Source organism: Solanum tuberosum, unplaced genomic scaffold (genome assembly GCF_000226075.1).
Source record: "Solanum tuberosum cultivar DM 1-3 516 R44 unplaced genomic scaffold, SolTub_3.0 scf00434, whole genome shotgun sequence".
NCBI classification, from domain to species: domain Eukaryota; kingdom Viridiplantae; phylum Streptophyta; class Magnoliopsida; order Solanales; family Solanaceae; genus Solanum; species Solanum tuberosum.
In genome coordinates this window covers 328,739-341,582 of record NW_006239359.1, presented here as the reverse complement: position 1 = coordinate 341,582, position 12,844 = coordinate 328,739, and the positions used below count along the sequence as shown (strand labels likewise).

Below are 12,844 nucleotides of genomic sequence, written 5' to 3'. Positions count from 1 at the left end.
CACACACAGACACGATCGATCGATTTTGTTTTGTAAGAAATGTATGCAAAAGAAGGGAAGAATTCGATGCAGAAAAATGAGAGAAAACCTCTCTATTTATAGCCAACAAAGGGTAAAGGTCATAACCCTTTGGAAAGAAGACAACCTTTCAGAAAGGTCACAACACTTTGGAAAAGGCATAACCTTTCAAACGGTCACAACCCTTTAGAAAGGATACAACCGTTCATAAAGTTCACAACCCTTCGGCATAGTCACAACTCTTCAGGAGAGTCACAACCTTTCATTTCCTGTTCACACCTTTAAAACCCAACAATTAGGTGGGTGTATTCGGTATGGGGTGGGAGAGATATTTTCTTTTTTGTTATCGCCGGAGGAATCGATGGTGGTTGACGATGGCGGAGTGACAGGGAAGAAGATGAAGAAGAAAGGGCAACAGGTTAGATGGGGGAGGGGGGGGGAGTCAATTTAATTTTCTAGATTATTAAAGGCTGATTTTTTTATTTTATTTTCAAAACTAAAATCATGGGCCCATGTGCCACATATCGTAATTCTATTCGTGATTTTGTCAAGATAATGTGTGTGAATTACACGCACAATATTTTTAAAGCTAGTTGTCATTTTATGTTCAATAGTTAAATATTTGTTAATATTAAAGTGTCTAATAGGTAAGAGTCTTAGTTGAGATGTCTAAATGAATTATGCGGATAACTTTAAGAGGCTTTCGATGACTTAAGCCTCTAAAATTGAAGGATGATAAATAATACACAACACATGAATGTTACAAGAAAAAATCAGACACCACACATGACTGTGAGAAATAAGGTGGAGTTAGGCAATCAAATTGGGATTCATTGTATTTATATAAGCACTATTCATAGGATCTAAACATATCTTTATTGAAAAATGAAAAAAAAAAGTCTCATATTAGTAGTAAATGAGATGGGTGGTCTTCCTATACGGTTTGATAATTTTTTTCGCTTTGAATTAATTTTTGAGGTGTGAATTATGCTCAAGAGTCAAGACCTAGGGTACGTTTGGTCTCTATTCTGAACGTCAATCAAATCATTTGCCAAAGTCAAAGTCAAGTCTTGGGTTGCTCTCTACTCCGAACGTTAAGCAAATTATTTGTCAAAGTCAAAGCCGAGCGACACACTCTACAATTCTTTAAGAGGTAAATAAAGTGTTTTCTAATATAAAGACAAAAAATTTCCTTTCTTTAATTTACCAATGAGGAGAAATGACTTTTCATTTTCCCTTCACTTAGTAATTCTCATTTTTCCCATTCACACGTTACTCAAACCGAACAAAATACTCTCTAATAGAAATGACTCATGTCCAAAACTAGAAACCAAGGTCTCTAATTAAAAACAATATAGACTTTTTTAGATTTAACCAGGGTTAAATCATATATACATTTCAATTTAATTTGTTGATTCTTGAGGTGACTTGTTAGTTGGGCCGTCTATAAAAAGAAAACAGTAAATGGTTAAGACTCAAAGCATCTAGCTACAAATATGGCCTCTTTGCGCAAATTGATCCAATTTCAATTTCCCCTGTTCTGCTCTGTCCTCTTAGTAGCTCCTCTATATTCAACTGCTGCTCCACTTTCAAAACCCAATAATGCGATAGCACTTGTTAACAAAGTTTGCTCAGGTATGAAAGACAAATCGTCATGCATAAATTACCTCAAAAGCAATCCTAAGGTAATGGCAGCTGCAGCAACATCAAAACCCTTAGAATTTGCACTTGCCATTCTTCAGTCAGCAGTGGACCAATCAAAAAATACACATTCATATCTATCGAAACACAAGAGAGGAAAACTCAGTCCACAAGCTATTGAGGCTTATGCTCTTTGCAAAACTTATTGGGATGAAGTGGCTAGTGGATTGGAAGGGAATCTTAAGGTTATTAAAAAGGATAAAGGCTATGCTAGTGATACATCAGATTATGATCTTAAGGTGACTCTCGACAATGCCACAAGTTGTGCAACTGGGTTAGCCAACGCACAAATTCAAGATCCTGAAATAGCAAAAGGATTAAACAATACGCAGATGGCTGTAGGAGCTGCAGACACCATTCTTGAGGGGCTAAAACCTCCCAAAAAGCTTAATATAAAACTTTGAATTCCCAAATAATTAACTGTATCATCATTTCAATTCAATATCAAATGAAATTTCCATGCTTGGAATAAGAACTAGTATGAAAGATGATCAATTTTCTTCTTCCAAGCCTTTTTAAGAAAGCATTGTTACGATTCGATTTCGAAACCATTTTCGCAACTTTGACAAATTTATTGTTGATTTTTGGAAAAAATTACAATTTGGAAGTCGCCACTTAAAATTAAGAAACCATTTAGAAAGGAATTTTTTTAGAGAAAACATTTTAAATAAAACCAGAGTCGGGTAAGGAATTATTTCTAAGGAAGGTTTAGGCATCTTAGAGAATCCACTAACGCGCCGTTGACCGACGAATTTAAAAGTTTGGCTGTTTTTAAAAGAAAACTTAAATTACTTGAAAAATCTTATTTTATTTTATTTTTGAAAATGAGAAATCTTTTGATACTTGTACATTCGTATTATCCCAAATAAAGAAATAATTCAAATGTTAAAGTGCCAAAATAAAATTTTAACTTAACAATTTATCCGAGTCAAGTTTTTGAGTCGAATAATCAACATAATCGCTTAGGCGTGGATTTGAAAGTAAAATACTAACTATGAAAGAATATGAATAATTCTCAAGTTAGTCTTGAAGTTTAGATTGTCTAACGTAAAAGAGGTTTTGAAAATTAAAATACTTAAATAAACAAATGACGAAATAGAAAAGTCATTAAAAAACGTCCAAATGATTCATCTAAGTTAAGAAAAGGATCTTACAGTTGTTAGCTTTCACAATAAAATATAATAAAGAAAATATTGCAATGATAAGACAAAAATAAGGGAAATAAGGAAAACGAGGGGGATGCTGAAATTTATTTCGCCTTTCTAGTTGATGTTGCTCCTGCCGTTTCAATTGGACCTTTGAGAGTCCAAAAATTATCAATTTTCAGCCTTTTCAAGGCTATTGTTGCTGCTTTGTTAATTATGGGTTTTAACCCAATTTTTGCTCCTCAGTTTAGCTCTTTGGAGCTACTGTTGCTGCTGGTTTTTTGGGTCTCAACCCAATATATCAGCTTCTCTTTCGTAACTTGACGGAGGTTTGACTCGAAAAGAAGAGAATGCAAGGGAATGAAAAGTCTGAATGAACTCAAACGGGTGAGTTCATGCAAAGGAAATGAGGAAAAAAAGGATTAGCAAACGAACAAATTCTTTAATAAACTAAGATATAAAGCTCAAGGATAATCAATTCAACAAATTGTCCTTCACCACAATTTACCCAACAAACCCATTATTGCCAAAGAGCTACTGCCTTAACATGTTGGAATTAATCATAAGAAAAATAAAATTATAACTAAAAGCCAATGAGAATTAAAAATATTTAACAACCAAGATGCACTTCTCATAGTGGATAAAGAAATCATAGTATCCAATCACGTCATAAGGACCATTTAAACAACAATCAACACTTTGATACCATATGATAAAAGGAATAAAATAGATTAAAAGTTCAAAAGAGAAACCTCCTCTCAAAATACAATAAATGTAAACTGAAAAGGAGAACTTAATTATATACTAATATATGGTCAAGCTTAACTACTGCATATTTTAACCAAGAAAAAGAATTAAGCTTAACTACACAAGACAAATAAATAAATAAATAAATAAACAAACAAACAAATATCATTTTAATGGTTTATCACTTAGAAAGACTATAAACCCCAAAACTTTGACATTTAAGTGATTTAGGAAAAACAAGATAGGTGGCTAATATTACAGTGAATGCCTCATTCTATTAAGTAGACAAACATGCATAAAAAAAAATACTAAGAGACGCTATCGAAAAATAATTTATCACTTAAGGGAAACAAAATCAAGTGACAATAAGCTAATGCCTAGAAGAGACCAGCCATATGTATAACATTTATTCACATAGCGATAATTGAAAAAAAAATCACTGATGAGCTTAAAGAGAAGGCAACTACAATATTAACACCATAATTAACTGCAAACAGAGAAGTAATATTTTGACAGTTTGAAAAGAACTAATACTATCTACAACATAAAAAGAATTGACAACTCTTAAATAATCATTTAGCATGATTACATCTTGCTAGGGCAATAGAATGCTCAAGATATGAATCATATTTAAAACGAGCGGCAACCAACTAAAGGGTGAGCTGCTATATCTCAAACTTGAAACAACATTATAAGTAGGCCAAAGTATGACCAAGTGAAGGCAGAAAAATGAACAAAACAGATTCAAAAATCTTCAACTAAGCAGTTTGAAGGAGAAGAACGACAACGACAAGAAATTAGCCGTCCTTAAATAAAGAAATCGAATCAATAACATACTTGAGTAATCCAATTGATATTCTCGCAAATCAGATGCATAAACATAACTCAAATGCTTCTTATTTATGTTGACACCCAATTTTGACCCTTTCCGATATATTAATTTTTGAGTTTCTTAAATTTCAAACGATTTGAAATAATTGACTTTATAAAATCCAAAATATTTTTTTTGAGTTATTTTAAATGGTTTTGTCACTTTTTTTTTTATAATTTTTAAATAATATATATGTTTTATGTAATTATGAATATAATTAGTATATTCTATGAATATTCTAAAATTGCCTCAAAAAGATTTTAATTTCACTTAAATAATTGGTTAAATGGTTTAATTAATTAATACTTATATTTTGAGTTATTAATTTATACCTAAGTTAATTATTTTATTCCGTTAAAATTAAGAAGCTCGTAAATTAATTCACTTTATTTGAATTGTAGCCAAATTTGCTAAGTAACTCAATTTGGCTAAGTAATAAAATTTAATTGGCCAAAATTGCAATCCATTGGCCAAATCCTCAATTCAAAACCTAATCAATTTCATTCAACCCATCTAAGACAGGATTTTGGGCTTATTTGACCAAATTCAGCAGGCCCAATCCTCATTCACTTCTTTCAATAGCCCATTTCTCCCAACTCTTATTCTCTTTTCCAATTCAGCGCAGCCCACTCCAAATTTCCCAACCCAACTCCATCAACCGACCCGACCCGACCCGTCCACTTTTTTTTTCCTTCACAAAAGAGACCCAGAAAACGACGATTCCAAACATTGGACAGCGATATCACGGCGTCTTCACAATACGAGGAGACGTCAACAACGCCTAGCAAAATGCGAAAACAGTAGCAACCAAACGACAATTCCGAACGACGCTAACGTTTGCAAGGGGACGGAAACCACATGGCAAATACACGGCGTGAGCAAGACGCGTGCTCGGTACCAATTTTACTGTCATCTTCTTCGCGTACCTCTCCGATAGTACTGTTCCAGCCGTGATTTTCGGCAAAAAGCATCTGTTGTAGCAGCGCTGGACCGTCCTTGGGGCAGTGAGATCGCTCCACGTTGCGCCTAAGGACAATTGAACCGATCCCTTTCCTCTTCCGAAATGGGTTGAAATTTCAAAAAAAATGTGTCTCCCCTGAATTGCAAAAGAAATTGGGAGTTTGAATTTCAAATTGGTCCATTGTCTTATCCGATTTCATTTGTTTCCCCCCAAAATTCCAAACCCTAGTTTTCTTCTATAAATGCCTCCTCTTTCTCCATTGTTAGGGTTGGGGGAGAACAAAGTTGGAAAAATTGAATGGAGCGACAGTGAGAAAGAAACTAAAGAAAGAGTTGTTATTTTACGTTTAGGACGATAGTGTTCGATAAAATTATGGTTTGTTCGCTTGGGCTATTCAAGTTTTCCGTTGGAGTCTCTCTCTTGTGTGGTTGGAAGAAACTTCGTCTCTGCTCATTGAGTCCCGTTTGCTGCCCCGGAAAAGGTGAAACTCTTTTCTAATTTTTAAATCGTTTTGATTGGTGTTTTCGTTTTGCGAACTGAAGTGGCCTGTTGTTTTCTTCTTCTTTTTCGATTGTCTCTGTTCTTCTTGATTTACTGCTGATAGTCTGATGAAAGCTTGTTTGGTTTCGAATGGAGACATCTTAGTTGATTAATGTATAAAGTATGTCCTTCATGTGAGATAATCGTCTTTAAACATTTTTATGGAGATTGTGAGTGGATCAATGCATTTGTTGATTTTGTTTTATGAGGTTAAAATGTTGTTTGTTTACTGTTGGGTTTGTTCATGAAGTATTTCGAGTATTGTCATGTTGTAATCTTTTAGAACTGGTTATTTGAGAATATGATCTAAATATGTATGTGTGGTTAATGTGTAATTCGAAACTATTTTCTAACTTAAAATATTGGTACTCTTCTCGTTTATTTTTTTAAAGTTTTCATGGCTGCACTTTATTTAGTTTTCAAACTGTTTTGCTCGTCTTAATCTATTTTCATTTCTCGTGAATCTATGTATTCGACGTCATATTTGTTGACACCCAATTTTGACCCGCCACGATAGGAATCAATTTTCGAGCTTCCTAATTTTCAAACAATTTGAAATAATTGGTTTTGTGAAATAACTCAAAATATTTTGTCAAGTTTTAAAATGATTTTACTTATTTATGTGATTTTTAAAATAATTAATGTGCTTTATATAGGTACATATATTCAATTAGTTTTTTTTAGTAGTTGAGATGCGTCACAGAAATATTTTTTATGTTTATGAGTTGAATATTTTATTAATATAATTTAGTCTTAATTATAGTTATACTCTTAAGACAGTTAGTTTAATTATTTTATAATTAAGTTAATTATTTTATTTCGTTAAAATTAAGAAGATCGTTAATTAATTAATATTAATTCGTTGTATTTAATCTTTAGTCAGATTCACTAATTGAGTCAAATTGGCAAAATTTTAAAGTTAAATGGACTAAGTTTGCAATTCATTTGGTTATTATTCAAATTCAAATATAGCCACCCTTTGTCCATTTCTTGGATTAATTTTCAAGAGAAAGTTTGACCAAAAGCAAATTTCCAGCCCATTCTACACATTACGTTACCTTAACAGCAGCAGCCCACTCAATTTTCCAACCCATTTCCTTTGTCCAGCAGCCGACCCATCTCTAAATTTCCCAGCCCACCTCTTAATTTCCCCTTCAACCCGACCCATTCCCAGTCCACATAGAGACCCACAAACGACAGCGATGTCCAGCAGCCTTCAACATTGTCTTCACGATAGCATCACAGAAGCAGATCGTTCACACCATATCAAAACGACAGCAGCAAAATGACAACAAGTCATTCACAGCGTTGTCACAGCCTTGAGATTCCGTCAAAATACACAGAGATAGACGGAAAAGCAGCGAAAAATGCAGATTACTCTGCTCTTCCTTGTCCGCTTCCTCGATGTCTATTTCCAATTCGTACCTGCAGTAGGCACGCGTTTTCTCCCCTTTCCTCTTTCGGAATGGGGCGAGAACCTCATAAAAAGGTGTTTCCCTAAATTGGTGATTTATGGTGTTTGAATTTTGAATTGGTCCTTGTTGCTATCCGGATTTCAGCCTCTTCCCTCCCAAACTCGGAACCCTAATGATTCCCTTCTATATATATTTGTTCCTGTTCACTGTTGGGGGAGAGGGAGGGAGATTTTTTAGTTGGGAAATTTTATCCGAAAAAAAGGATAGCACAGTAACGAACGATAACAAATACATACTAAATAGACTAAGAAAGGAGGAAGGATAGTTGATTCTAGTCTAAGTTCCTCTATTATTTCTGTCGCCAGCGCTTCCTCTAAGTTTAGTTGGGTCGAGATTTTGCTTGAATCTGTTGTTCGTTGTTTGTGTTTGTGTGGAGAAAGCCGTTGCTCGTCCCGTCCGAGTTCGCTGCTTCAAAAGAGGTATATTCTCCTTTATTATTTCGCTCTTTCCTCATCTCTTTCGAATTGAGAATGGTGGGCTGCACTATGTTAAATAGTGAAACACTGTTGGAATAATATCCTTGTCTTCAATGTGATTTCTTCTTGTTCTGAGAATAGCTAATTTTCTGTCTTGGTCGGCTTAGGATAGTCTAAAACTCATTTGGGTTCAAGGTTGATGAAATTTCTAGCATGTCTGTCTGTGATGCTATTGCTCATCTCATGTATGACTTCACTGTTTCTATGTGCTTATCTTAAAGTAATTTCGCTATCCTTCATCTCGAGTCCATTTGCTCGAATACTCATATTTATGCCCTCACTGTCTATTGGTATATGAAGTTCCTTTTCCTTACTGCTGTGAATGTCATTTCCTTTTCAACAAAAAATAATAAAGTCGGAGTCTTAGAATTAATTAATGTGCATCGTATATTTGCTTTCGATGTGTCTACAGTAGTGTTCATGCGTGTGTGTTGTGACTTATGGCTTTCACGGTTGGTCATGCTAATATTCTTTCCTATCTATCATGTCTTTTTTAAGCAATTCATTTCAGATATTTTGTTTTACTGTTATTTACATTCCAATTTCAAATTTTATGTTTTTGTATACATTGTTCCACTGGTAAGTACACATTATCATACATGATTAGTGGGTAGTATAAAATCCCCCACCTACTAATTAAAATTTGGAACCACATGTAGTTACATATTACTTAATGATCAACTAATCCGTGTTGTCTATAAAATTTTTTGTCAATGTATGCAAATAAAATTCTTTGCAAATGTGTGTGTGTTTGTGACTTAAGTGTGGATTTATCTCTAAAAAAATTTCACCTTAGTTTGGTTGCTTTCTGTTAAGAAGTTGTTAGTTTGAGATTTTTGCCCCTTAGAAAATATACTATTTCACCTTTGTTGCTTTATTTTAGCCCCATGGATTGAGAATCGTCGTTTAACATTCGGTCAATTCGTATTTTCCATATGCTCACTGACAGCGTCTCCTTGGTCCCTCTACCTTTGTTTTATTATTCCTACTTTTCTGTTATATCTAGGAATCAGTTACTGTGTATCATTGGTTTTCTTTTTTTAATGTGTTACATAGTCTTGTCTAGTTTATGCTTGTTAGTGATAATCTGTGGGATTTCCTGTGGATCCTTTTAAATCTTTATAATATCCTCTAGTTGGAATTATATGCTCATTTGTGGGAATCGTTACATGTGTATTTGATTTTCTTCTTTTTTGTCTTATCGTTCTTTTCCTCTGTTCATTTTGGCTGAATTATGTGTTAATATTTCATTTTTCTTGCATGTGAAATCTGTCTGAGTTCTACAAGAGCTCCTACCACATTTACCTTGCATTTCGAGAAAGCCATGAAGGCTCCAATTCCTTCTTTTCGAGTCGGCCAGCCTTGAAAATCAAAGAACAGGTCCTTGACGTTCGCGTACAGGTGTTTGGAGCTAATACAGGATTGTATACACCTAGTGTATACGAAGATGGAGAATGGGCCTAAAGGCCCCAAATTCAGCTTTGTATTTTGTTATTTATTGGGTTTAATCCCATTTAGTCATTATTATTGTTTCTGTTAGAAGTTTAGGACAGGTGAAAGAATTGGGCCTAAGGTCAAAAGATAAAAAAATATAATTTTCTTTTTATGTTAGTTTAGGACAGGTGCAGGTGATTCGAATGGGCCAAAGGCCCAAAACGAAAATGGGCCTAAATACTGCCCCACGCGGATAGGAAAACTAGATTTGTGCCCAAGTCTCTTTCCCTCTTTGTTTTATTGTGTTTGTTTACTTGTCAATATCTATTATTTAACCTTAAGGTTTTAAAAATCCAAATCCCCGAAAGACACTCATTTTGAATTAATTACTTAACTAAATTATTCATCTTTTACTCGACTTAAAAAATAATAATAAAATAAACAAATAAATAAGTTTACAAAATATTTCACTTAGATATATTTCAACATTTTTCCCTTAAAATGGTCCTAACTACAAATACAGAGTTAAAATATCCTTAAGTGGCAAATGGGATGCAAATTTGTTCTTTTCTGTTAGCATTTCTTATTATATCTGCATGAGTACTTATTATGAATAGGTTTAGTTTTCTCCTTTAATGATAGCATAAGATTGACACCATTTTTATATATCATAGATGGCTAATTAGCATGACTTAGAATCTGCATCCGTCTTATCAAAATGTTAATCAAACATGGTAATTTCCTCATGACTTATAAATGAAGTCTGCCAGCTAGTTCATTTTGTATACACTTTCCCTTTATTTTAAGTTAGTTGTTTTATTTAGTAACTCTTCTTTGTTCTTGTTTCTGTGGCATGTGAATTGCATCCAAGTCCCCTGTAGACTTCTTTCTTGCATACTCGGGTAGAGCCATAAAGGCTCGATTCTTCTTCATAGACAGATTATCAAACATACAGGGCTGACAGCAATACAGGGGTTGGAATTTGAATTTTCAAGTCTAGAAAGTCTGAAAAGGGGCTGATATACATGTTGTATACACTGCTATACAGTTGGAAAATACAGTATACAGGTTCAAAGCATAGAAATATAGGTGGAAAATGCAGAAATACATAGTTAAAATAAAATTACAGGTCTGGAAGTTCAGGCATCAGCGGTATACATGGTGTATGCATCAAATATACACTTGGTGTATATCATGACAAATAAGAATGAAAATGGGCCAAAAGCCCAAGGAAATGTTCAACAGGTCCAAGCAGCAAATGGGCCCAAAGGCCCAAATTTGATTTTCCTTCTCTCTTAAATTTATTTGTTGTTGATTAACTAACTTTGTTGATCTATGGTTTAATTTAATTAAGTTCCCAAAGATAACCATTTTTATTTTTGTGTCTATTATTTTACTTATTTATATATTTAATTATGCATGATTATTTTGTTCTAATAGAAATTATGCTAAGTCTTTCCTTTAAAAGTAGCAATTTAAAACTATCTTTATTTCTAAACTTAATTATTTTTATTTTTTTTAAAAAAGTTAGTTGAAAAGTCATTCTAGTCAATCGTCAATCATCCGCAAGTTAGCAGACATTTCAAGGGCCTAACACCTTCTCGAAATGTACATTGAACTCAAACCCTTTTACTTTCAATTGATTTTGTCTGTTTAAAACTTTTGAAAAACCGTAAGTTTTCTTAATTTCTTAAAAAATTAAGTGGCGACTCTATTTTGGAAAATTGATTTTTCTTCAAGTCATAAGTCAATTTTTCAAAACAAGTCCCTTTCTTTTTTATTTTTCGAGTAAAACAATTTATAATGATAGAAACAAATGTAACGAATAACATCAAGATAGAGAGTAATCTCTACGAATAGATTCAGATGAGAAACATGAATAGAACGCCAAAGAAGATAAGGAGATTTATGACTATAAAAATATTAACAACAAGAACGAAAGAAACCTTATTAACTACTTAATATCAACCAAATTCCAACACATGAAAACTAAAACAAAGCTAAGCACATATAAATAGAAAACATAGAAGAGATGGGAATTAAACAAAACTAAGAGAGAATTTACCTCTTTTCGGGCAGCGAACCGGACGACGAGTTTGATGGAGCCAATTCCACCTCTTCAATTTGAACAACCACAAAATTTTAAACTATTAAACTGAGAATTCCCAAACCTTTTAGGGGTACTCTCAGGTCTCAAAAATCGTCCCCCTGAACAGTGAATGAGGTGAGTTTATATAGAAACCCAAAAATGGACAAAATATCGACGTGGGACTGTTGCAAATTGAAAATCGTTTGAGAAACGATGTGGGAGAGGCCGAAATCTCCAATTTTCGCAGTGGATAAAGTGTATGAGCTGGAGAGTGTACGAATTTGCAACGAAATTGAAAAGAAAAAGGAAATTGGAATGGACGCATGTCTTTAGGCTCGTGCTAAGCACGCGGATTGTACGAATTAAAGTAGAAAAGGGGAAATTTGAGGCAGCAAATTTGGATAAGGTTCGCTCTTTAATTTCTGGGTGAATGTTGCTGGAGTTGTGTGTGCTGCTGGAATGAAGGAGAACGAAAAAGGTATGGGAACTTTAAGATGAAAATGGGTCGGGTCTTCGGATTAAAGGTTGGCTTGCTTGAGGCTTCGGGCCAAAATTTGAGCTAATTGATTACTCAATTGAAAGTTGAAGGACTTGGTCCTTTGACCATATCCTAAATAAATCGTAAGTGAAATAAGTTACATATTTAATTAACTATTAAGCTTCTTAACTTTCAACAACACAAAATAATTATTTCGAAAAGAAAGATCTTATAAGTTAAATTGTGAACTAAACAGTTTTATAGGAAATAAGATGCGTACTTAATTAAAACTCTATTTTTTGGTAAAAATGATTTTCCAAATATTTATTCAAAAATTGAAAATTATATAAATCTATATATTCTAAGTATATAGAGATATATTTTATAGTAAAAAATGGAAAATTGCATTGAAAATGATTTCAAAAAGTATTTTTGATTTTTCAAAATAATTACTTCAATTTTTTTGAAATTTAAGAAGCTTGGAAATTAATTTAATAGTGGAGGCCAAAAATTGGGTGTCAACAAGCATCATTGAGTACTTAGGAAACTCAAATCTTCCCAACAAACTAGTGAAGTAAAAGTAAAAATATTTATATAATTTGTTATAAAATATGAGTAATATACTAGAAGAAATATAGACAAGAGATATGGAGAGCAAGAATGAAGAGATTATCTTACTCAAATGTCTTTCAGTGTCATACAATGGTGAAAGAACAATCTTATATCTAGGTTGAGAAATCACTCCAAAGGTTATCATGTTAAATGTCATAATAAATAGATACATTTTTATCCAAAATGATTCATATAACCTAGGTAATATACATACATGAATGTAAGAAGTTCATGTATTCAGTAAATGGTCAATCAATTAATTTAATGGATTCATAACATTCCCTCTTGAATGTCCAT

The 12,844-nt window shown here is 33.2% G+C and overlaps 1 protein-coding gene across 1 annotated transcript; it reads left to right on the top strand.

Moving 5' to 3' along the window:
- The first annotated feature begins 1,514 nt into the window (after window positions 1-1,514).
- On the top strand, window positions 1,515-2,123 carry LOC102588655 (uncharacterized). Its single transcript, XM_006363387.2, has one exon. It carries the CDS (start codon window positions 1,515-1,517, stop codon window positions 2,121-2,123), a length of 609 nt encoding a protein of 202 aa, XP_006363449.1.
- Window positions 2,124-12,844: the final 10,721 nt, after the last annotated feature.

Bases quoted from the DNA above. Each gene is read 5' to 3' on its own strand.
- LOC102588655 (XM_006363387.2), top strand. From the start codon at position 1,515: ATGGCCTCTTTGCGCAAATTGATCCAATTTCAATTTCCCCTGTTCTGC.